General features: G+C 39.5%; 1 protein-coding gene and 1 long non-coding RNA gene across 5 annotated transcripts in view; one reads left to right on the forward strand and one right to left on the reverse strand.

The window, feature by feature from the left end:
- ikzf2 (IKAROS family zinc finger 2) lies at nt 1–25,462 on the reverse strand. Of its 4 annotated transcripts, none has more exons than XM_071459183.1 (9): nt 25,330–25,462; nt 23,889–23,971; nt 22,361–22,408; nt 14,776–14,877; nt 10,573–10,764; nt 9,324–9,491; nt 5,631–5,768; nt 4,863–4,994; nt 1–3,798 (listed from the first exon to the last, which is right to left on the reverse strand). In XM_071459183.1, exons 3-9 carry the CDS (start codon nt 22,386–22,388, stop codon nt 2,990–2,992), a joined length of 1,569 nt encoding a protein of 522 aa, XP_071315284.1. In that variant the 5' UTR covers nt 22,389–22,408; nt 23,889–23,971; nt 25,330–25,462; the 3' UTR covers nt 1–2,989. The 4 variants fall into 4 exon arrangements, with proteins under 4 accessions (XP_071315284.1, XP_071315520.1, XP_071315367.1 ...); XM_071459419.1 differs by lacking the exon at nt 25,330–25,462 and adding an exon at nt 24,912–24,966; XM_071459266.1 differs by lacking the exon at nt 25,330–25,462 and adding an exon at nt 24,177–24,315.
- LOC139607184 (uncharacterized) overlaps nt 24,164–27,255 on the forward strand; it is a 40,036-nt gene continuing 36,944 nt past the window's right edge. Inside the window, exon 1 of the long non-coding RNA XR_011684802.1 lies at nt 24,164–24,614. This is a non-coding gene — a long non-coding RNA (uncharacterized lncRNA). The remainder of the gene's footprint in view (nt 24,615–27,255) is intronic.

A 27,255-nucleotide genomic window follows, 5' to 3' on the forward strand; every position in this document is an offset into this window, starting at 1 on the left:
AAAAGATGAATCTGCGTTCTGTCAGTGATGGCTTTCCGCTCCTACACCTACACGTTGATAACAGACACGTTGACAACAGACAAATAATGCTGCCTATTGCCAGGGCATGGACATAAAGTTCATGGCCAACTGTACAAAGCACAGTCATATTTGAGTCCTTTCACAGGCAGAGACAGTAACTGTGGAGGAGCTGCAACTGGCCGTATGGATCAGAATCTCTAATCCTTTAACATACTGTAGATGATGGACAAGAGATCTGGAGGTGATCCACTACTTGACAGATAGATTTTGCATACATAAGCTTTTAATGTTAGAGCAGGTTTACAGAGTTGACTCGGAATGCTACAGGTTTGGGAAGTGCGTTCAGAGCAGTACCTGAAAGAAGTGTGTTAACCACGCTTATTTCACTTTTCCTCTTGCTCATGCTGTCTCATTCTTGATTCCCTCTGTAAAAGGTCATGGATGAAAGCGGCAACATCATGCCGATGCAAACAGCAAGATTCAAGGAGTGAGGAAAAGTTAAAGACATTAGTGTGTGTGTGTGTGTGTGTGTGTGTGTGTGAGAGAGATGGTGTTTGTGAGGGGCAGAAAATGAGCAGCCTGATTCAAACAAGTTCAGGTTAATACAGTAGGAAACCAGCATGGCATACAAATCAAGAACTCCTTCAGTTCCCATAATGCAATACATTTTAGGGATTCAGCTTCAGTTCAAGGTGTGCTAGGCAACTTTTTAAGGTGCCATGGTAAATGCACCTGTGATGTTTCCCTGTGTTCGTCATGACATACAAATATGAAGAAAGATGGCGGTGAATCCAACATTTAAGCATATGTTTACCGTGCTAGAAAACAGCACCAAGAATGCAGACCCCATGACCCCATCCCAAAGCCCAGAGAAAAAGCACAACACATACTATATATACACGCCCATCTGTCCTAAATCACAAAGTGGATTAGATCAAAAAGACCTAACGGCCTGAAGCATTAAGTGAGGTACATCAGTGGCATCCATTCCCGTAGATCATCATAACTTATGTTACTTTACCACCTTCTGTCATTTTAGGCTGTCAATGTGGAAGTCTGGTTTCAAACGAACTGTGACACTCAAAGTTCAGGAATTTAACTTGTGCTAACACTGCAAGCAACATGAGCCATACATCATCGGGCTCTGATAATTTTCTGTAAGAGAAAAAGATGAGACAAAGGTGGCCATGTCTGAACTTTTTAAATGAAGCCATTAGGCTTCACTACTTTCTTGTTTTCCTTCCAGTGTGATTTTGCTTCATGATGAATAGCTCTACTTGTAAGTGCCAACTGAATAGATGTTGATTACTATGGAAATAAAATCTAATACAAGCACCAAATTCAGTCTCATGGGATAACACATAAAGCGATTTAAAAATGTATGACAATTTAATTAATTATAATGATAATTTAATTGTATTTAAGGAATTTATTAGATTAAAAAATGCCAAATTCATGATAATTGCAACTTTCAGTGATCACCCTAACTGAAAAAATGTGCATTTGAAATGCTTCTTGTTAAAATCAGTGTCAAAACATTTCGGATTTTGTTTCCCTTGCATTTATTAACAAATTGTCAAATCTGCAGTTTGAATTTGATTAGATTCAATACAAAATACAAACTTGGCTACATGTGAAATTTCAACAAGAAAGAGCCTCTTTTCTAAAATGTACTGAATAAACAGTGAATGTTTAAAATGATAAAGAACAATCTGATCTAAAATAAGTTTATCTTTTTGTAACTTTGTTGAGCTAAGGTATTCAGCTGTTTATCTTTTAATATTACAAATTATACAAACCAGTGCTTTATCGGCCAGTGAGAATCAGAAAGGCATTGGTGGTGTTGAGTAATTGATTTTCACATGATTTGTGATCAGAAAAATATCCTAATACATGTATAATAAATATAATGTCAGTCTATAAGTTAAAATGTATTAATGAGGATTATCACATCAGCTGAATGTTACAAAGTGGTTGTTAAGAGGTAGGTGTCTGGTATCACTTCAGCTAGAACTTCACATATTAGATATATGAATTATATATATAATATGCAGTAATAAGATTGTGTAAGATTTAGCTACATTTGGTAGTATTTGTTTTTGGATGGGAAAACGCATGTATGATTAGAATAATTTCTTTACAAATTGTAATACACATATGTAAACAATTTTTTTGTGTATTGAGACATTGATTTGCTACTTGTATTGAGACTGTTGAGATTGTTTATTTTTAAAAACTAGAGTCTAGGTAGCAATGTGCTGGCACCAAGTCCACTGGCAATCAAAACTGAGAAATATTGGTTGTGACAAAAAAAAAAAAAAAAAAGCCACAGAAGGCCATTTCAATGCCATGACTCTCTGTGGGGTCTGGTTTTAGCAAATGATTTAAATGGTTTCAATACATTTATTATTTTAAACACAAGATGATCCTGAACTTTTTCCACCACATTAATTCCAACCTAGCACATAATTCCATTATCATAAAAGAATCCATGAATGCTTTCTTTTGGAAAGTCTTTGTATAATTCACCTCTGTGTTAGTTGTGATATTCTGTCTGGTTGAAGTGAAACTATGAATTTAACCACCACATTGAGCCCACAAGGTGGTGAAGGAACAAGGACAAAAGGAGACATTTCCAAGTAAGACTAAAAAGAAAAACTAGTCAAAGTCATCTGACAGCTGCTCTGTTACATAATTCATGAACATTTTAAGAGAAAAATCGTACCTTCCTTCCTCTACATTTAATTATTAATTAAATATGTAGAAAATGTATCTTTGGCCCATACCTTCATATGATTGTTAAACTGTTCTGATTCACAATAAGTAGCTTAAAAAGAAGTCTTTGATTGTGCTACACTTGTTTTCAGTGCCATTCAACTGTGCAGTCTGAGAGGTCTGGGGATAAGGATGGACATCAGGCTATTGCTCCTTTCCCTTCTGTATCTTCCTCTTGATTCCTACCATCCTCTTACTGGAAGGTGTGTTCACCACGGACTATATGAGAGGAGAATTCATAGCGATCTTTGCTGCGGTGACCACAGATGTTGCACTCCAGTGGATCTCTGTATCCGTGGCAACCCATATGGATGGTGTACATGACATGGTCCAGGAAGAGCACCCGACAGTGCTCGCACTGGAAAGCCCGCAACTCCTGGCCCTCTCGCCCAAAAACCCGCACTGCTTCCTGGCTCACAGGCCTCTCTGTGGCCACTCGCATCAGCCCAGGCCCCGTACCTGCACCGCTTCTTGGTGATGCGTTTGTCACCCGCTCACCTGAATAGACCACTGCTGGACTTGCTTGAGACCTGAGGCCAGCAGTGGGGTTGCTCCCATGGTAGCCCAGCCTATCCTGAGGGCTGCTGCGAGCTGAGTCAGCAGAGTCAATTCCACTGTGGTTGGGAGATTCCTCTTGCCCTGACTGGTGTGGCTTGCCCTGCCTGGCTACAGCAATGGGGCCATTTGAGATGTGATGGCTTGGGAAGTCATGCGGCTGAGGTGGATGTGGTGGCAGCGTGTCACAGTTTCCTGGACGCTCTGTTCGTTGGCCCAGTTGCAAGACATGGTGGAAGAGGGGATTGACCATGGGCACCACCTCAGCCACAGAGAGAGGTGGACCTGCATGGTGGAGCATGGGCCGAAGGGTGTCTGATCCCAAGTATGTGATGGGATTGCTGATGGCCTGGTCCATCATGTGGGCCGGCATCATTTCAGCCTGTTTTTCATACTTAAGGCTGTCATAGCTTACATCAGGGTAGCTGTAGCGGCCCATCTTTTCACCTGGATGAAATAGAGTAGAATGGAACTAATTAATTTTACAAGATGACATCAATTTCAAGTGTTAAGACACAAAACATAATAAATATAGATGCAAAAGCATAAAATGATTGAAACACTCTTGCTACAAACAATAAGGACAAATAATGTGGAGAGTTATGATTATAGCTTAACTTCACAAAATTTCCTTTCTAACCTGTCAAATTTATATCTTGCTGGTATTTCGGTACTTGTTTTTCATATTTTGTACTTGATGTTCTGTGTGTACGAGTCTAATGAGGTGGAAAGCCCCATCCATCTACTACTGCACTATTTAACCCCTCCAGAACAGGGATGCGGTGAGCTGTTTTCTCTCGATAAGAGCAATGGCAAAGTTACAGGTGTACCTAACCACAAAGTGAAAAAAACATTTCCTTGCCTCTAAGTCATCCGCTTGCTCTAGCTTGCTCAACCTCTTTTAATAATAGTGTGGCAAATAAAACCAAAACATTAGAATCGGTGCTAAAAGAAGTGCACGGTTATTGTGTGATAGTATTTACTATTGTATGATGCAACATTGAAAAGGAAGGAAAAACGAACTCAGACTACGTACATGCAAAAACAAATAATTAGGTAAGTCAATAACATAGTTCAATAATATTAGCATAAAAGTAAATGCAGTAGCAAGAGAAATAAATTAATGCATTTTAAGACTCCTGCAAAGCAGTTGTTAAGACCACTTTACTCTATCAGTATCTGCTTGGATAAATAGCAAAAATTCCTTTCACACTGATAAGAGGAACCCACTGAAATGTTGTATGAATTCACCTCGAGTTGAGGTACAAACCATATTCATCACAATGTGATTTGACTTGACAACATACAGTAATTGTGACTTGCATGGTAATCCATCAGCGCAGAGCACTATGTACCAAATCATTTTCAATTTGGCTTAAATGACTCATAAAAAGCAAATTGAACTGAAATGTAATAAAATCAAATAATACTCTACATCGAACTGCTCCTCATGGAGTCTATCTATCTACAATAAAATCGTTGACTGCCTGTCTATGTTTGCCTATACCCACCCACAAACTTCTGAGGGGTGGTACTCTTCCTCTTGCCCACGTTGCTATGCAGTCTTTCAATAACAGGCGGCCGATCAAAGGTAGCCATGGTGTTGGCTTCTGCCATGGGCCTTGGCTCTTTGGGAACCTCACCTTGAAAAGTTGAAAAGGGAAGGCAATTAGAAAGGGCAAGAGCACATTTGGGCAGTGAGATTACTAAAATGAACAGATCACTTTTTGGGGGATGTGATGATGAAAAGGAAACCCTAAGTTAGCTTTTAGGACCATTCCCACATTCTGAAATTCATCCATAGTCTCAGTTTGACTTTACCTCCTAGACTTTTCTAATTCCATAGGAAGGGTCGTTTGTGTTGAATGTTTGAATGTTGAAAATGACTGGATTAATACTGAAACAGTTAAGTAATTATACATAAATTATAGTTGCAAAAATGTATGACCATGTTAAAAAAACGGAGCAAATAATAAATATCATTAAAAATATAATAAAAAAAACTGTTTATTGTTAAGATTTCACCTCAGTTTTTTTTCTTTCACTTTTTAACATGGATTTCCTCCACACACATTGATGCACAGAAAATTATTAATTGCAATGGATTAATGATTAATAAATAAGCTTCAAAGTATACAATACGCAATACAAGTGTTAATATGAATTTTCTCCTGTGAGATCAAACTTTCATGATACATTTCTTTATACTGTATTAGTGTTTCCATTACATATTAGGCCAAATTCACTTTCATGGTTTCAGATTTAGTACAATGTTTTACCTGTGTAAGGGCCAGTGTTGGCAGTCGGATCCAAGCCTATACCTTGCAGGTAGCTATGGCACCGCTCCTTATGTTCCTCTAGGGATGTGCGCTGTTTGTAACTTCGCCCACAGTAGTTACATTTGTGTGGTTTGCCAACTAAAAGTGAAGATGTTCGAGAGGACAGCATATTAATTTCATTCACTACATGCAGTGTGTAGTAGTAAATACTGTGAACAGTCAGTAGTGCAAACAAACCAGAAGCAGGCCTCTGAGATCATGGATGTTCCACTACTAGTGCGAGGATTCCACACAACTGTTGCCAGACTGAAAGAACTTGTGGGCGATAGAGAAAGTTGCACCATCTGCAGTTCAAAACACTTTGGTCTCTGAAACATAACTCTAACTCCTACTGCTGTGGCACAGCATGAGTGAATAGCGGAGTCGATCATGCATCCCATGGTGGTGGCGGTAGGAAACTTACTCCAATGTTAAACTGTTATGGAGGTGGAGTATGATTCATTGTGTCATTTCTATTTTGTTCAATTCCTTCCTACCTAGACAAGTGGAAAGATGAAGACATATCCTTTTCACCTATCTCAGCCAAGCCATCAGCCCATCTGTCCTTCCATCCAACTTGCTTAATCACTTAATCACTAGATCAATGATCAAAGGTGAACAAAAGAGGTGGTTTTGGTCATGGTTTTGCAAATAAATTATGCAAAACTTTATCCTAGTGTATGTGTAATTGTCAAGTGACTGATCTTAATGATATTTCAGCATAGTTTCAACTTAAACTTTACTACTATGGTTGAAAGACATCTTCACCAAAATTGTTAAGAGTTGACCAGTGGTTAGACATAAAGAACAGCTTAGATACAGGCTGAAAAATGTCAAGTAAAGGTCGCCAGTATCACCACCATTGTACAGTGAAATTATCCAAACCATTTCAAGATTGAGGTAAAAGTTAAATAAAAATGTGTAAAGAAAATGATCATTGCAACCTACTGCGTTAAAGTGAATCCTACACAGGCAGAAACTACTGAGGTAATAGGTCTGTGTGCTGTAGTAGAGTATACTCAAAACCAATGCAATGACTCATAAAGGGACTGGAGTGAGTGAACTGGAGGCCGTATAAGCATACCAATGTGACCCAGACACCGTCATTACCGATGCAATGTAGTAAGACACATTCACTAGCATTATGGTGATAGGTATTACTAGAAGATGTGCTGATGAGCATGTGTTCTTCTTGACACCGTGAGAAAAGAGAAACCAAACTTGTTTCAGTCTGAGGCATGAAGACTGTAACACACATACACACAGGCACACACACAGATTATGAGGTAGGTCATAGTTTACACGTGAACATAAGTACTCTTTCTCCCACAGAAGGGGATGTTTTTCCTTTTTTTTTCCCTCTCTTCGTTAAAAAGCACATGTTCCACGAGAAGACAAGTTACTCAGAACTGAATATTCCTTTAGATGTAAATGTTATATTTTCTTTCCTGGACTATGACTTGGTTTGTGAGAGTGAAATAAAACCCACTTTGTTACAGAATGACATGGCCAGTCATGGCCAATCTTACATCAGCAGGAACTTTTTTTTAAGTGAGTGATGTGGAATGATAATAGGTTTTCTGCTGTATCTGTCATTCAGTACTCTTGTGGTCTATAAATGACACTGTATCGGCAGAACTCGAAACTAGGGTTCTTTATCATTTTTTTTTTCTGAGTATGAACACACAAAAAAAAAAAGCGGTGGCTAATGACAAAGGGTTTCAGAATTATTACGATGTGTGTACGTGTACCTGCAAGGTCACTGCAGTAATATTCATTCTGGGTAGTGAAAGAGTAACTTCTAAATGAAACGTCATCATGGAAACAATTTGCTGCTTTCCAGCCGTGAAACTTAAACAGTGGAGTAGGCAGTATTCAATCATCACTCAATCCTTGTTCTCAGAGGCTCACATCTACACATTCTGTCACCCACACAAAACATAGACTTACTTTTTCATATTTATATAACCACCCACACACGGCCTTGTGCAGATGTTGGATGGACCTGAAGAATCCACCTTTCAGCTACTATTCTTATTCATGCAAATGGTCCACACTGTGCATTCAGACTCACTTGACTGATTGTATTTGGCTAACAAACGGGAACTTGCTTGAATGTAGATCATCTGCCTTACAAAATGTAAAAGCATTTGCCTCTCAAGCCATGATTTTCCTGTATTGTCATCTCACCAATCAAATGTGCCTCAAAGTAAAATGTCATGTTCCAACATTTAACCTGGCCTTAGGGATTGTGGCCAGATGCAGCAATTTTGTTTTACTGTCCTTTTCTGCACTAGCTCGCACTCTTGTCTTACTTGTCTGACCTCTCTTTCTATGCTTTGTTTCCCTCTTTTGGCTGCACCTGTTCTTCCTGGCAGGGCACCAGGCCAAATCTGCCAGGTCTGCAGCACCCAGAGACTAGTGAGTAGTGAGTAGTATGTCCCTGTATGTAAAAGAGAGTCAGGACAGCGCAACTTAGCAACATCAAATTCCTGTGTGGGAGACAGGTGTAACTTATTACTCATTTTACAGGATTTAAAAAAGGGTTGGAGGATGTGACAAACAAATTCATCTGAACAATAAAGGAAGTGAAAATGGGAAAATGTTCACGGCTGACAACAGATGTGGAGAAATTGATACCAAGAAATGTGTAAAAGAAGTGTCTCAGTAGCAGCTTTCGCCAGAGATTACAGACGCAAAATATGAACTCAAACACATGGGCACCCACCCAAACACACATATTACCTCTACCTAAAAACAGAACATTATATGAGTAACCCCCGTGGGAGCATCACAGGTAGAAATGAGAGTATTGTCTGACCTTAATTTCAAAAGTGCAACAGAGGGGAGAGCACATCCTCTCTGATAGGAAAGTGGGTTACAGTTGAGAGAGACAGACAACACTCCTCATGTGTTTCTCAACAGAAAGATAATTTCCTCCTTAGTGAGTCAAGCAACAGCATGTCCTTGGTACCTAACCACAAAGCACTCACAGTGCCGTCTATAGCGCACACACACACACACACACACACACAAAAAACACTGCATCTCTGTAACAGCAATACAAGACAGAGTCTCCAACCAGCATGTATGGCTACTGTGGCCACTGTAGTTCTGCTTGCTCATACACGAGCAGACACATAGTCACACAAAGAAACACCAAAGATAATATCTTACGTGCTTAAAAAGCCTGCAGATTTTTTTTTTTTTTTTGAAAAATGGGAAAATGGCATCTATCAGAAAGACTGTCATTATGTTGAAGAGGACAAGCCTTAACATCCTTCATGATGAATGTATATATGAACATGGTTTGGATTTCTGAAGGTATATTTCAGTGCTTCAGATCAAGGCAAATTTCAAGGTTCCTACATTAATGCCAGAGGCAGACTAGGATGTTTAAGTACACATGGAAGAGGAAGACAGTGTGAACATGTAAGATAAGCACAATATTAGTAAATAAAATATTTTAGCAGGCCTCTGTCTAAAATATTGAATGATCTATAACAATAAATGGGGACAATCCCAGCATTAAAAACATTATGGGTTAAGTTTTTTTTCCAGATCTCTGAAGCACTTCTGATTAATGATGTCTCTTCTGAGTAACAGAAGTGAATGAGTAAAAAGGGAAGAGAAGAATGTGAGGAGGAGTCTTACCAGCATGAGTGCGCAAATGACCAGTGAGAGCATCGCGGCGCCGGCAGGCGTAGCTACAGAAGGGGCATTTGAAGGGTTTTTCGCCTGTGTGCAGCTTGATGTGCCGCAGCAGGTTTCCCTTCTGGGTGAACGAGACGCCACACTGGTTGCACTGGAACGGCCTGTCACCTGATAGAGACAGGCACAGGAAGTCAATACCACACTCATTGTGGAAGATGTTTTAGAAAGTATCAACAAGACTGCAAACTGTTTTTTTGCCTCTAACTGAACTCCTTTTCTGTTTTTGACTGCTCTAACAGCTGACTTGATAAATTAAACATCAGTCGATCAGATTGTCCTCACAAGAACTAATTACAGTAGATGATTACTAATGAAAATAACAAAGGTTCAAATCAAATTCTTATTACAATACTGAATCCATTTCTCTATTTGTAACTATAAACTAAACTCTTTGGTCCTGTGTTTTAAATTGAATTCAAGTGAAATGACTCTTAATAAACTGATTTCAACTGAATCTAAATGAACTGATGAACTGATTCAAACTAAAACTAGATTTAAGAGAACTTACATCTTCTCCCTTCATTCCTAAGACAAGCATATCAGGAGAAATGGGTGTACTGTAGATATCTATGTTAAGACATCAGTGGTACTTGAGAACTTACAGCAGTACATACACTTCTGACTGAAAAAGTGTACCACATCTACTTGTGGATTTTTCCATAGTAAACGCAATGTTTCCCACAGTGAATGGAAGTAGGCATGTGTTTGTCACAGAATGTGTGGTGGATGGTAGAATATAGTCCAGTACACACTTCTGATTTCAAAGGATTTTTCTGCCTTGTGCCTTGTAGTGTCTTCTGTTCTAATAGCAAATCTTTTGATCTGCAGCCAGATGGAAAAAAGAAATATGATCCCAATGCTGTGACAACCACAGCAGTCATGGCGTCAGCTGGAACAGGTTGAGGGGGATTCCAAGGATATTTTTTCCCTGATAATAATTCCATGTCTAAGCTATTGTCTTTGAACAAAAAAAACAAACCAAAACAAATCAACACAGAGAACTCCACACCCATTGTGGAGGAAAACAAAATGATTTCTGACTAACTAGAGCGGGAAACACACCACCCTGATTTTAATGGTTAGGATTGTTAATGCTTAAAAGATCTTCAAAAAAAATTGCAACAATTACACCAAATACTTTCTATAAATTACACGCTTTTAATGACATTTGGAAAATATTAATCGCTACCATTTGGTTGTCGACTTCCTGCATCAGCAGCCGCATTTGGCCCAGATAATCCATCCTGTACGTTGCTCGGGCTACCAGTCATGGATTCCTCCATTACTACTCCTTCCTCCCCTGTGTGGCCTATTTCTTCAAGTGCTGGGCTTCTGTTGTCAGTTTCCTCCACTGTTTCTTCCTCTTGCTTAATTGTCAGTTCTGTAAAACAAAAATAACAGCAATCCTGAGATGTTCAGCTCACAATGTCAAATGCAGATATAAGCAGGTATTATGAGAGTGCCATAAAAGTGCTTCCATGCCGGGGTTTGGCCTGGGTTGCATGACTTTGTCAAGCATAAACTAGATTATACTAAAATGGTCTGTGCTGATTTGCAATGAATGGAGTTGAACTAGGTTAGGGTTAGGGTTTGAGACCAGGTAGCCTCTGTAGAATTGAGTTGGACTGTAAAGGCCTGAGATGAACCGTCTCCGGATGTGCTGGACTGAGTCGAGGTAGAAAGGGCTCATCAGCAAACAGACATACGTTGACTTAAGTGGGTTAGCTGTGCAAAATGTATCATGTGGAGGAGGGAATCCTAGTAACTTCTCAGCACAGACAGCATTGGGATGGACAGACATGGCGACAGAGCGAGAAAGAGAAACAGGCTGGTCTGGTTCCTGGCTGTCCCTGGGTAGAAAGGGAGTGTCAGAGGCCCTGTAGCTTAGAACACCTGACTAGGAATGGGAGACCGGCTGGATGACAAGGGCAAAAGATTGTATAACTGTGTCTATGTGTGAGTGTGAGTGTGTGAGTGTGTGTGTGTGTGTGTGTGTGTGTGTGTGTGTGTGTTTGTGTGTCTGTGTGTCTGTGTGTGCGTGTATGTGTGTGTGTGTATACGTGGGTGTGGATGTGTGGGTGGTTGTGGCGGGAAACTATTCACCACCTGGAGTCTCTAGTTATCAGTCAGCAATTAGTAACACTCGTACACAAAAATAATAGTCCAGTAGATAGCAATGCACACGTAACACAGCTACGCCTAGTTTCAGCCACCCCCAGTCCTGTCCCAGTAATCTCTTGGATTGTACATTTTGTATACATTTCAGTCAACCAGATGAGCAAGATTTGCATTTTTTTGTCATCTACCATAGGAATTCTACCAGTGTAAAGCAGATGCATTTTGTAAACGAAAGTTCCTTTGTCTTGGAATTTACCCCATTTCCAGCCATTTACACACACACACAAAACAATCAAATTTACCATTTTAAAAATGCATGCCATTAGTTTTTTGTATCGTCTTTATAAATCTGTCATATGCAACAATAGCAAAACAAATTGTACGCTAAACACAGGAGCTAAGCTGCTTGAGTTGCTTGAATTGTCCTTAATCACAAAGCCCTGTTGTCCGAGTGCAGCTAAGAATCATACAAGGTAATAAGGTAATGCCAGCAAATCTTTTTTAGAGCATCTTACACTAAAAATCTAACCTTGTTGTTGTTAATGGGTTAAGACACATGTGAAAGGGGCTTTAGAGGGAGTGCAGAACAAAAACTATCCAAGCAAAACTTACTAAACCTGATGATCTTGTTTTGGGATTTACAGGGACAATAATCACAGTGTGAGCATATGTGGTTGTTTTACTAAAGCCTCCATTCTGATTGCATCCATCAACTGTCTCCTCGGGCTTTGTAGCTGTTCCCAAGAAATTTGGTAATTCAGGCAAACCTTTTCTTTTCTTATGGACCATAGAGACAGATCCCCCACAAAGCAACTGCATTCTTTACACTTGTACTGTATATTTCTATTGCCACAGTTTGTGAACAACACTTATACCAATACCCGTGTCTTCAACAGCTGTATCCTGGCAACACAGAGCAGACCTGAACGTCCTTGCAATTCAGCTCCTTGCATCTTTACATCTGTCTCGCCAGTGTGGCAGTGTTAGAAGCAGAGAGTGGTCAGATGAGGACACATTTGAAAGGGCTGCTAAGACAAAAGCTGTATTTAGTTTAAACTTTTGTGATTAATTCTGAGTTTTCCATAATCCACAGAGAATCTGAGGTAAAGCTCACAATCGATTGAAAGGGTATCTGAAAACAACACATTTTTATCAAGTGGGCTCTCTGTCATTATCTTACCACCCAAACTGTCACCTAGCCCAAAGGGTGCAATTCTACTCTTTCACCTTTTATTGCCAGACAGAGTTCACAATAGCAGCACAAGGGCTGGAGAGTTTATGTTCGAGCTTGCAAGGTTAAGAGTCTGGCACTGAGATCTGACAACACTTGATGATGTGATGCAGCCCTTCTTTTGTAACAAAACCTCAAATGGCAAATCATGTTAAGCAACTTCCAGAATGACAACAGGTCTTATCGGTGAAGAGTATCTCCCTGTGAAAACCATCACCCAGCCCACCTCCCTGTATCTCTACACTTGTGGGAACCAAGCTTCCCTTTTTCTCACCCATGTCCCTTGTCTCACTGAGTTTCCCCTTTTCTTATTTTGCTGCTTCACAGTGACATAGCTAAAGCTAATCTGAGGCGTCAGGTCAATACACTGAAAGGAACCAAGCAACACGTACAGTACAATACAACAAGAGTGATATATGGTACAAGGTGCAATATGGCATTTTCATACAACTGTACCAAGTTTTTCTTTGTAAATCTCATAGTCTTAGAGCACTTTTGTGCAAAGTTTGCCCTTCAAAGTTTTTCAGCGTTCAGATGGTTCAAATAGTTCGAGTGGACAGGATAAAATGCTTCTGCAGCCCAAACATTGAACTGTTAGCCACGGGGCTACATCCATACGATATTCTCACAAGCCATCTTGGTTGTTGTTTACATTCCCCCTCTGCTAATCCATCATCTGCTCTGTCACTGCAAGACTCCAGACTCTGCACCCCAGTGCTTTCTTCGTGATGTCCGGGGACTTAAATTGGACTAAAGAGTCTCCCCACTTTCACTCAGTTTATGGACTGCACTACCAGAGGAGACAGGACCCTGGACCTGCTCTATGCTAATGTTAAAGAGGCGTGGCGAATTCTACCTCACACATCTGCACGTACATTTGCATTTGAACAATTTTTCCATTCCTGTACTGTGTGTTTTTTTATTATTACTATATTTATTATATAGTAGTTTTTACTATTTTGCTTATTTAAGTCCTCTTTCCTAACTATATGTTTGTGCAACTGCAACGAAGCAATTTTCCTGCAGGGATCCATAAAACTTCTCTGATTCTGATTCTGATCATTAACACACACACATTCACACACTGATGGGGACAAACTACCATGCAAGGTATTGACCTTACCATCAAGAGCTGCCATAGACATAGACTGCTGAGGGATTCCCATGATGTACTGAGCTCTCTCTCTCTCCGCGTTTATATCATGTCATTAACTTTGTATTTTTTCTCTCCCTTAATTTGTGCTTCTCCCCCCGTCTCTTATTTATTATTATTATTATTTATAACACTACAATCAATGGGTATTAGTATTATTATTTTCACTGTAACAATTAACAATTAACAGTACATATGATAACATTAATGCCTATGGGTTTTACCATTATTATTTTCACTGTTAAATTAACGGTCCATACAGCTGTTCCTAGTCTCTCTCTCTCTCTTCCCCCCTTCCCATCCCCCTTTTCTCTCCTCTCAAACTCAACCAGCTGAGGCAGACGGCTGCCCAGCCTGAGTCCGGTTCTGTTGGAGGTTTCTTCCTGTTAAAAGGGGGTTTTTCCTCCCCACTGTCGCCAAGTGCTTGCTCTTTGTGGGAACTGTTGTGTTTCCCTCGAATAATGAAAGATATTGACCTAACTCTGTAAAGTGCCTTGAGATAATGTATATTATCATTTGGCACAATGCAAATAAAATTGAATTGAATTAAAATTGAATTTCTTCTGATGGGCTCACATATCCCATGTTAATTTCCTGTTGCAACTCATGCAAACACATCCTCACGCTACTTTATTTCACATTAATAACCTTCCTTCATTCAGAAAAAATACAGTAATCCTTCCTTCCCTGGGCGGCTTTTATTATGAAAGAGTTGATCTCCATTAAGAATAACTTAACATAAAGAAGAGCAAAGTACAATGATATGATCTTATCTCTAGTGATCTAGTGAGTTAGAACAGTGTATGTGTTTAAAGGAGAAACTGCATGTGTGCATGCTGTAGGTGTTTTGGCAGACCACACAAATGTGTTTCTATTGATTGAGCACTTACCACTGGGGGAATTAGGACCCTGAGGAACTGTCTGTCCATTAGGTGTTGATATATCCGCCAACATTCTCGAGTTCTCCTTACCAGGAGAGCATTGGCCGTTACCTGGGAGACAAACAGAAACACAGAAATCTTCATTGTGATGTACAATACTGTAGTCGTACAATAAAGACAATACACTGCTGTGTTATGTGAAAAAAAAAAGTCAAGGACTAGGGCTCATGAAACTGTTTCAAAAGCAAAGATGAGGATGAAGAAAATTGGTAACGTGGTCAAGTGAGAAACTGTTGTTGCTGAAAACTGATACACAGTGATGATACATACCACACCTAACCTGAGAAATATTTCTGGTCTATTCACATTTAGACAGATAAAGACAGTGAAAATGAATAAATGTTGATCAAATTTCTAGCAAATAGTTCACATGACATAGAGCAGCCTTGTGTTAGGTCTTTTTTATCGCACATTAAGAATAATTTCATCCTTCTCAGATCTCCTTCTGAGCCTAACCTGAATGGTCTCTATAGAGGTCACACTACAGAACGCAGTAGGCAACTAACTAAACTGTCTTTATTCACCTATGAAATCCTAATGTCCAGCAAATGTGGATCAAATTGCATCCTCTCAGCAGTCTGTACAGAACCCAGGCTATGGATAGCCCTGTGTCCACTCAGAGGGAGAGCAAAGCAATCCCTTATCCCCTTACACCCCGGCCCCGTCAGGGTCACTGGAACAATACAGCGGCAACAGGCATACACCCCTGCTGACCCAGGTGTCAGATCCCTTAGGAACCACAGTGAGCCATCATTCCTCACGAGCACAAGTAGAGGTTTTCCTCAAACATACTCACAACTACGAAAAAATGGAAAGCAGGCATTATGACCTCCTCATGCTTCGAAAATTGATGGAGCTACAGCTATATCTTAGGGAGTTTCAGTAAAATCAAATGGCAGCGCTACATGCTACATCTGACACTGCTACAAAGACGGTCTTTTTACAATTTGTCAGTGCTGAATATGTCTACAATGATCCCTTGTACATGAAAAAGAAATCTGTGTCAGATCGCCTCTTGTTGTGACAGCTCCTCTAAATTTGACAACCTCTTGTGTGGTATTGTTCCATTGTAGTGGCAGCCCCACTGAGTGGGGCATACTGGGAGACAATGTCCATGACACAATCCCTGGGCCTGAGCTCAGGTTGCACAGGTTGGGGTTGGAGAAAATCTCAGGTGACTGACGCTGGCTATCCCTTGGCAGTGCTGTCCTGGAGACAGGAGTGGCCCAGATTTGTCATGGAGGATTTTCCATTACTGTAGCAGACGCTGACGGCTGCCTAGCAGCAACATGGCTAGACTGTCTGACATTAACTAATAGTCTGGTGCTGCCTGGGTTCAAAATGCCAAAACAAGAACCCACCATTGAAGATTTTATTTTAAATGAAAGGGTCAAGGTAAATTCCTTCACACATGAATAATATGGCTCAAATATTAAAATATCATTCATGAAGTGTGCTCACTCATGAATAATGCCTCAATACAGCAAAGACACATTTTGAGGACTTTTGTCCACAAAGGCCAAGAGTCCTAGTCTTCAGGCAATCACGGGTAATCAGAGGAAGAAGTCACATATATTATGTTCGTCTGTTGCTTATAGTGGTCAAATGCACCCACACAGCCAGTGAATTACATACATTTCCACACACACATGCACACACACACACACCTTTGATGTGAGAAAAAGTGACACATTATGAACTTAAATCGGGTTAAAAATGCACTATACCACACACATGCTTGCATGGATTGAATTGAAGTTTTGCGTTGGTGCCCCGCATTTGCTGAGTCAATGCTGTATGAACAGTAAGATCAGGATACTTAACAGTCGAGACTTGCCGGGGGAAAGGTACTTTGAGTAATACACCAAATTGGGATAATTTAATGTGCTGGCGAATGGAAAGGAACAAATGTGTACACATGAAACTTGTAGGTGTAATAAATGCTGACTTTAATCACTGATGCCAAATGAATGCGTAGCTTTAAGGTATAGTCATCCTCTCAGGAATCTAATAAGAGTTTCTGGTCTTACAACTTATTGAAAAAAGAGCACAAGTAATTATACATTGTATTTAGGTTCAGGAATGATATGCTATGACAAGGCTCTGAAAACAACCAAAATAAATCAAGGTCAAGCTCCATCTGCCTACTTGTGATGGTTGAAGTGAATAAGATACCCAAAACATGATTCACAGCACCTATGTCTGACTGTGTAAAGAACTGAATACGATTTTTTCCAGAGTGACAAGGTCCTCCATTCTGGTTTGCTGGATTCACACTGTATGGGAGCTGGTTTTTCCTGTCAAACTCTGAATCTCTGACTCTGAGACACAGATTCATAACACACAGCACACAACACTGACCCAACAAACGGAAACAATATACAGAAAAAGACCAACTTTAACTACCAAGCATAAAATATGGTATTGAAAATACTACTGATGAATTTCATTTGTGAATAAATGAATAGCTTTACCTGACACACCTTATTTCAGGAGTATTACAGAAGCAACTGTTGTCAATTACCAAGCCAGAGAGCGCAGTGGTGTGTTCTATTTGTGGTAATCTACATTTGTGTATGTGGGGCTGACCTTGAGAGGAGGGAAACCTGGTGCAGCCCACCACCACCACAGATAACTAATCTTAACTTATGTGCAGAGTGAGTCTGAAGAGTGAAGTCAAAACAGTAAAGGATTCATAGTAAAGTCCAGCTAGTGAATAACTTTGTGATCTGCATTACTGCTGCAGCATCCATGGAAGGTCTTTGATTAATGCCGTAGAGCTGAGACAAAGGCGTGACAAAACTTTGTAGTTAGCCACCCATTCTCCCTTCTGATGATTTTGATTTGTCTCTGCAAGATGAGGGACTACTTAGATCATAAATCATACTTGCGCTCACACACACACATCAGATCACAATCTCACACATACAACACTATACTCCCCTCTAGCAACTCCAATACACCCTCTTATATTCACAATCTCACTCACATAACCATTTAAGATTTAAATAATACATATATAACACTTATTATTAGCAATGCTGTCTTAATATAAGTAACTGTCTGCTTCACTGGCTGAAATATTAACTGTCACCAGCAGGTTTTATAAACTAATTAACTGAATTAATTCATGTTTATTACATGAGCTGTTCAAACTAAAAATGTTTGTATGCTGATTGTTTGATGTGCTGTCTTGTCTGAAGTATTAGCACTTTGCCTGTAAGTGTGCTAATCATGGTTGGTCAAACATGGTTTGAAAGAAACACCACTCTTCACCACTTACTAGTGCATGTGGAAATGGAATTTGTTAAATAAGGCAGTTTACAAAATAAGTTCTGTATGAGGCAATCTGAGGGCACTGAAGAAGCTTTTTTTTTGTTGTTTTTAAGATGATACTGAACCAAGTGGTTCCTCTCGGATTATTGTGCAGGAGCTCAGGAAATGTGATTAGTTTCGTTTACAGGCTGATGAACTGAAACTTTGCTCAACTGAAATCATACACCAACTCATGCAGCTCATTAGTTTTCATCTGCTTTATTTTTTCAGTCAGCCACCACTAGATTTCTGCATTTATGGGAGATGTTTGCACCTGGCTGTACTATGTCACCGCCATAAAATTAGAGCAAAAAACAGGACATCAAACTAGAATAGACTGTGTCTTTTTCCTGTTTAAAAGACCAGCAGAATATTTCTCTTAGAAAACAGTCTAACTGTATCAGGCAAATGTCAGCGACCAACAACTGGATGATAAACAGAAGGTAAAATCTCCTAGTTTATCCCAAAAGCATATCAAATATTTTTCACGGTTATCAACTTAAAAGCTCTGTGTTGGGACATTCAGGATTTGAGGATGTGAAGCAGACTCATGTCAGTTTTAAAAACTAGCATGAGATCAAGTAGCTACGATGTAAAGCTGTCAAATGTGTTGTTTAGGGACTGTCAGTCAGATATTAAACAAGCTTATCCTGCCTGACATGATGTAGTGGACAACTGTGTAACTTCAGAGAGTCACATAAGTTATTTCTGAGTATGATTACACACTGTTAAGTATATCACTGATGCAGTATATTATTGGATTTGTTTGTTCTTTAATGAAAGGTTTGTTTTTTCTGTACTATACTATGTAGTGTAGTAGTGTAGTTGTATAGTGTTGTATGGTGTATGTTGTGTTGTAATGCGTAAACAATTTCCTATTCTTGTTTCTTACATTCTGAATCATGACTGTTAAATTGTAATATGAGTAACTAGGAAACAACTAGGATAAATTTATCTAATTCTTTTCATGTAGAAATAAGGAAAATGTATAATTATCCTTGATAAATGTTTGACACGTCTTTGGTCCACAGTGCAGAAGCAAAAATGAGAAACAACTTTTTTTTTTTTTTTTTTTAAACAGCAAGGTGTTTGTGTGAGCGAGAATGAAAAGTGTGACAGAAGAAATGTGTGTGAATTACTATGATGTATCTGTGTGACAATGAGCATGTGAAACAAAATGTGCATGTGTGATAGAGTGATAATCTGTGTGAGAGAATGATTGCATATGTGATTAATCATAATGGCGTATGTGGCAGTGAAAAATGGTGTGCTGTATATGAAAAAGTAAAATTGCGTGTGAGAGTAAGATAACCTGCGGGACAGAGAATGACTGACAAAGACAGCTCACGTGGTTACAAATAATAGTGTGAGAGGAGTGTTTATATAAAAAGGAAGGTTGGTTGATCAAACAGGAAGGCAGCTGAAATTCTCGATTATTAAACGGCCTTTGTAAAATCAAAACTTGTACCTGCTCCTATCAACATTTGGGCTACAAGGAGCATTCAGATCCAACCACAGTGCATTTAAGGGCCTTGTGTTGTGTTAGCGCAATGGCCAGGTTGTTGCAGTTTTTCAGAAATTTTACCTTGACTTCTTCTTTATGTGTATGTTCTATACACAACGACGCTGTTCAGGGATTGAAACCACAAATATTATTAATCACATACAGTTTTATACACTGTCAGGTTGTATGTCTCATACTACTATTCTGAGTCACAGATACTGTTATCCTCTCTTATATATAGGCATTAATAGCATACAGTACAGTACATATGAATGAGAATAGTAGTAATCTCCCACACAACTATAATAATTCAAATATTTTCTGCCCTGTTTAAGGGGCATATAATTCCATGTGCATGAATTTCATAAATTGTCGCCTTGCCTTCCTTGCACATGTTTGCTGAACTTTTTATCATTTTTTTTAAGCCCATGTTTTCTCATCCCAAACAGCCAAAACAAGTACAAATGTTAGCTGTAAGCTAGCTAGTAATGTACACACCGATTGTGTTTGTGTGTGGAGTCTCTGTGTGCAAGTGGCAGCTCAGCCTTAGCCTCTGACTTGTCTCAAAGTGTACCATCTTCAATTAGGTCAAAAACCTCCAGACCCATCTCTTGTATTTTGCCTCTATATGTTCATGGACTGGACTCATAAACAGTCTTACCAGATTTGACTGACAGCAAGTAGCACGATCTGAGTCTCAAACCAACCCAGTCATAAACGTCATAAAAGCCCTAATTTTTTATTTCCATTTCGGAGAGAAGCTATGTATACTTATATAAATGTAGTGAGCTAAGCTACCAAATGTTCTACACCAAATGAGGCTATCCCTAGAGAAATGTAGCAAGCTAAACTACAAAGCTAGACCAACATGGCAAAAGTAGTTTACTCCATCAAACCCTTTAAAAAAATATTTTATTCCTTTAAATTGAACCAACTTCATGCATTCTCAGTGCTCTCTCAGTGATCAATATAACTGTCAGTCAATCAGATAGATACACAAACTGAGACAAAAAAAAGAGTAAATTTCAATGAAAACCTGCCCCAGTGATTTAGAAATTTCCAGCTATCTAGCAGCAGTGGAAGTAGCACTGTATATTGTTTTTAGAATGGTGAGACAAGTAGCAAAGGAAGACAGACTGGTTGGTCAGGGGTTCATCCTACAACAGTGTAATCACCTAAAATATCTGAAGAAATGAACTAGCCGCTGGCTTCATGTAATGGAAAAGCAGCACAGTCTCCAGACTTGAACCGCATGGAGGAAACTACAAGTTTAACACAACTGTAAGAACCTCTGCAACAGTATTGGGATGAACCTTCTGAACAATATTTGATATCCATTGTAGACAGAATGCCACGGGTGTGTTCGGCTGCTAGATGAGTGAAAATTTTGGATTAAACCTAGTTCAACAAAAAGATTCAATGATTCTTTTAAAAATCTCCAGCTGTTTATTTGTTCTACTTACTAATTTCAGAAACACTGAGACATTTAATTATTAAATTAAATGAAATAACAGCTGAAAAATTGAGGTGTTCTAAAACTTTTAACCGGTAGTGTGTGTCTATATATAGTGTAGATGTGCCACCTCTAAAATTTACAAAACTCACATACAGTTGATACAAATTTCGAATCCAATATTTTTTTTCCTTTTTGACACACAACACATATACTATTTTTCTTTCTTACATATACTATCAGAGATGAGTCCAATTTTGATAAAAGAGCTTAGCTGTTTATGACAGAGAGACTACTGCTCTAGGGTACTGTTGACTATGCGTATGAGAAGGCACATTTGTGTAATGGTGAATGGAATAATATGTTTGCATATAAGAGCGGATGGTAGGACTTAGTGAAGTAGAGTGTAGTAATGCACGTAGGAGAGTGTAGTGTTGTATGTGCAAGTTTATCATGATGTTTGTCACAACGAGTATAATGTCTGACCTAAATCTTCTTTCATCATCAGCAGCATTTTGCTAATGTACTGAGCTTAGACTAAAGTACATGGGAGCAAATTAGGACGAATATGGTTGCATTCCACAAAGATGTGTGTTTTCCGCAGTTTCATGCTAATGGAACAGACTACTACTTATTTCAAAACCATCATTTCAGAGCGACCCACAGACGGACAAGGAGAAGAAGAACTTCCATTTCTTCTTCCGCCACCACCCTTACCCCGCCTGCCAAGTGTTCCAACAAGCACAAACCCCCAATGGAGACCTAAAAGTCCCCAATGATGTCATCAACAACATGCTACCTGTTTTCAGATATGGTTAGCAAAGCAAAATAAAAGGGGCGCAGGCACGATATTCAAGAGACCTGCCCAAAGGAAACCAGCAAAGGGCAATGGAGCACCACAAAGTACATATCCAGTATCTGCTACGTTCAACAGGATGTAGCTAATGCATCATTTTCTCTACCTTTAAGGGGTGAACAGGAAAAAGGCTGCACTAGGGGAAAATCCCTTGAAATGTTTTTGTTGGTGTTGTGATTGCAAAAATGTTTTTTTTTTTTGTATCAACATTATGTCAAAAAGGTGGAAACGATGTCAAAGTCAAATTAATAACGTCAAAGCCACAGTACTATCATCATCATCATCATCATCATCATCAGCGTCATCAGTACAACAGAACACTGACACACATTTTGATATTTTGCATTAACTCTGTCCTTGGTCATAAAGTGTGGGATTGTAATTTGTCGGCAATGTGAGGACTTACTAGCACAGTAGCCATCGGGAGCCTCCATTTCAAGTGCTGCAGGGAGTGCTGCAGGGAACAAAACAAATCTCTCTGTGACTTTCATGTTACTGTAACACAAAGGCTTTTTGCACATGTGTCTACTTCTAGTCTTTATTCCTGATTTATTTAACTGGATGTGCATATTTCAAAAGCTGTGCAGCCTGAGTTATGCGTCATATTAAATAGTATGCAACAATGATGAGCACATTCAAGATTAACCTTGATCTTGTATTCACACAAACACTATTAGCCTGAAAAGTATTAATTAGTCTAAAATCACATTGGCACAGCCACTAAGCTGCGTTAGATGCTAGAATTCCAGTGTGCAGAGGTCCATTACAAAAGAGGGACTGGTCTATGCAGTTGTGCTATCAGAGAAGTCCCTCGTATATTTAGCAGGCTATGCTCTAAGCTATTCTAAACGTGTGAATGGCCACGTTTCATGTATTGTACAGAAGATACATCCTTGTCTGAGTGAAAGCTAAATTATAGCTGGGATTGTCTCTCAGTTCTCTGCCTTCTATGACATTACACAGTCATGGTTTCTATATTATATAGATGAGGTCTAACTTTGATTATAACAGAATTGATTTGATTGATTATATCAGCCATAGTGTTCCCATTCCAAACAGGCGAAAAAATAAAAAATAAAAAAAATATATATAAACGTACACACACTACAGTGTGAGAGCAATCGGTGTTCTGCTTCAAAAATTTAATCACTAAAATTCCCTGAGTTACATACGACTTTCTTTGTGCAAAACCGGTATAAGATGCTGAAACAATCCCAACAGCAAATAACATAAACTTCACATGATACACGAGGCTGTGTAGAGATGCACTTTGACGTGCTTCTTTTTTTAAAACTACACATTTACGCACATGTTAATAATATCTGGTGTCTGCTGTCACCTTTGAAGTTGTAAATAAGGCATTAAGTACATGTATGCTTTCAGTCTAAATCTAACGAAATTGCAAACTTAAGCTTGGGTTCATCTTTATCTCTCAGGCCACTATTATTGTTGAGTAGAGGGTCCTGTCACAAAGTAAGTGTGTTATGATTGGTGAATTTGGAAATGCACTGCATCTGAAAGACTTTATCAAGACAGAGTTGATAAACACTGAGTCTGATCACTCACTAAATTTGTCTTGTGCCACCGAACAAATGCGGGCTTCCTTGAAGAACATGAGGCTTTACTCTTTCTTCATTAAAAGAAATAACATCTACAGATCAAATGCAGAATGTTCCACATCCCTATTTCTATTTTCTATCAGTAGTTTACTGTGTAACAAAGATGACTGTAATCGCAGAGCTAACAGCAGTTTTCTTAAATGAGCCTCACTCAGCACCTACATGGAGAAAACTTCTGGCCACTTTACAGTCAAAGCAAGTTGGAAAACTATTTGTTTTAGGCTCTGGTTAACAGCTAAAATTAAAAGTGAAACGTGAAAGTAAAACAACAAGTAAAATGCAATACATAGAAAAAAATGTGAGCCACATAATTACCTTCAAGTGTCTCCCCTGTGCAAAATTTGTTGGTAATTTCAGTCAAGGACGGAGGGAGGGGGCGGTAAGCTGTCTCCACCTCCCTTTAAAGAAACAAAAAAAAAAAAAAAAAGTCAAAATGACTTATTTCATCCAGTGATCAGGCACTATGAAAGAAAAACAAATTTTAAGTCAGCAAGTTTCAACAAGAGTCCAATGACATGAAAACGAAAACCATGCGAAAATGCATCTGAGCAAGTTCAGAAAGGCAGAGAAAAGTTTAGGAGGAGCGCATTTAAAGTGTCCTACAGGTGACTGCTGCCGCGTCAAAGCCTCTTCTGCGCGCTTCCCGTCGACTTTTCCACTTTAAAACCGACCCACTGACTTCAGCTCTCGCTTGATTCAAACTTGCGACATTTCAGCAGAAGTCACACACCGATTAGCTGAGCCGATCGCGGTGAACTTTTACAGTAGGAACACCGAGGAGGGGGAAGACTCAACAAGTTGGTGAGGGAAAGAAAGAGAGGGATGGATCAAACTGGATCCACCGGTTCCTAAGGAATTAGCCATAGCGGCAGGGAGCAGCCAAGCTATTTTCAACAACCAAAGGGGCTGGAAATCCGTGGGCAGGCAATGTTGAAAAGCTGTTGTGGAGACGTGACTCAGGGTCCTACCGGCAGAGCTTCGCGCTTTCTGAGAGCTGCTGCGGAGAATGGGGGATAACGTGATGTAGTGGCACATTAAACGGTGGGTAACCAGCTGCATGGCCACCACCACCTTCAGAAGGCATCACAGCCCACGCAAGACAAAAAAAAAAAAAAAAAAACAACAAAAAAAACAATGACTTGTCCTTTCAGAATTTTTACGAAATAAAATGACGTTTTCTCATCTGACAGGCCTGCCACCTTTGACACTACTTCCGAGTCTGTCTTCACCGTGACTTTAGGCAGCCGAATTAATCTATATGTTAACAGCACGGAGGTGGGAGAGCTCCAGTCTGCAGCCGTACAGACAGATGAAGCGGTGAGCACAGAGAGCATTTACCTGCAGGCAACAGAGCATCTCTGGAAATAACCACCAGCTGCACGGAAAAAAAAAAAAAAAAAAAAAAGGCTGAAGCGACTTTTGTTGTTATTGTGGCAACGCGGTGCTGCTCTTGTTAAGTGATTTTTTTGCTGGCTGTGTTGCCTGCGTGGCTTGGCGCTGACTGACAGCTGCAATTCAACAGGTTATCCGATCACCGCAGTCTACAGCAGAGCCCGTCTGGCTTTCCATTCATCAGACAGACGCTCCTTGTCTGCCTCTGCTGCAGACATGCGCCTCTAGCAGGTCTGAAGCGTCGGCAGCCTACTGATAGTCGAATGATATTGAATAGCCATATGAAAGCAGCAGCATAATGGTTAGTCAACACAGGAAACCGATTCATGCACTTCTATCTCTTTCGCTCTCTTTTATTATTTACCTTAAACACGAAGGAGTTCATGTATCCCCATGAACTTGCACATTGATCCAGACTGAACGTCTCGGCTTGGAACAGACTTCATTCTAGCCCGACATGCGCCATGCAGCGCCATGTAGTTTGGTTCCGCAGCAGCAACAAAAGCAACAGTTGGTAAATCCACCACTGACTTCCTCCTCCATCTCAGCAGCACAGAGCAGCAGACAACCCGCCCGAGTTGCTATTCTGGGAAGTTCGTCTGACACAGAGAAACGGATCACAGAGTGTGGACCCAGTCTCCCTCTCTGCTCGGCAATCGATTAGGTTACAAGGGGCCTCTTATTTCTGAGGCTGCAGCCAGGTTACATGTGGCGACAAAACACAAGTGGCACACTGTTAAAGTATTTCTGTAGGGATTATCCTGTAGCTACTCGAGGGCATACAGTATAAAGTACGTTTTTAAATATATGTCCTGCAGCTATATGTAACATTTAGGCTACGACATTTATATTGCAGTAATTTGCTTAATTTATAACATACATGTGTACTCACACATGTACATATAAAATGTCATTGCACTCTGTAATCTTGTGTTGTCTTGTCAAGAATGCATAATTACTATTAGGCTACTACAATAAGACTACGATCAATACTGATGTCAATATCAAGATCAATATTTGAGAATTAAAAAAAATGTAATAAGAATAGCTCTGGTGATATTTGCTTTTTAACATGAGTAAAACATAAACATTTTATTAATTTATGTACTTATTTATTTATTTATTAACAATGTGGAGCTAAAAACGTCTACTGAGTAGAACATTGTAGAGTAAAAAAATGTTGACACTGATGTACACTGATGATCTAGGTAATGGGGTCACTGTTTCTAAACTACTATAACTTTATCTTTGGCATTTCTGTTGCTATTTCTTATCAGCCAACAAACCTACACCAACAGCTGCCAAGAGCTAAAATCGGCAGATGGTTTTGTCCCTGCTGATGAATCAGCTGGACCCTACAACTGTTAAGATAAAGACAATAATGATGGCAATGCTCATCATTAGTGTAAAACAGTAGAAAAAAGTTGCAGTTGTGATTGCCAGGGTTACAAAATCCTGCTGAGAGGCCTAGTTTTAATATTAGCAGGAAGTTTGCAGTAGTACAGTGACAATAATGCAACAGCAGTTTTCTTCAGTCAGACCCAATCCACACCTTCTAGACCACCTCATTTCTGAAACAGGTCACACATCCATTAGTATTCACTGGATTTGACAGTAAATCAGGAAAGAGTCAATAAACTCATAATACACATTTAGTTTGGTGATCTGATTACTTACATGGCTTCATCAATAAAGAGATTCAGTCCGATACTCAAAACAAATCCTGCGATGACTTTCAAGACACCCAATATCAAGGTTTTATTAGGCTGTGAGGTCTGGTAGTCAGTGACACCGGTAGTGTCTACGCGGATGTGTGTGAATAATGTAATACAGGGTGTTTTTAAGTGTGAAAATAAAACCAAACGCCAAACCAAACCAAACCAAAAAGAGGTTACAGGCACAAGTGCGAGAGTTTCACTGGAGCTTAAACTGTATTTCCTCTATACCAGCAACAGCACTGGGACCAGGAGCTCCAGATTTGGTTGGCCATCCCAGTGCTATCAGGAACCTCAAACAACTTAAATACTGTACAGGTGAACACCTGAACAGACACAAAGTGGTAGTTCCTTAACACAGTTTTGAAACAGAAAGTTAGACATAAAGCTGAAGTGACTGCAGCAGTAGAAATTTTGAACACATCGGTTAACAGCAACTGTTTTGTAAGTCAGAGGTTTCCCCATATGGTTCAGAGGTGGAAACACATTACACACAAGTGTAGTGTATCTGAAAATGTGAGAGCAAAACTGATCTCTTATTACCATCTCAATGTTCATTGTTAGCCATGCAGCAT

Source organism: Trachinotus anak, unplaced genomic scaffold (genome assembly GCF_046630095.1).
Source record: "Trachinotus anak isolate AG129_WGS33_773 ecotype Australia unplaced genomic scaffold, CSIRO_AGI_Tana_v1 ptg000001l, whole genome shotgun sequence".
NCBI lineage: Eukaryota > Metazoa > Chordata > Actinopteri > Carangiformes > Carangidae > Trachinotus > Trachinotus anak.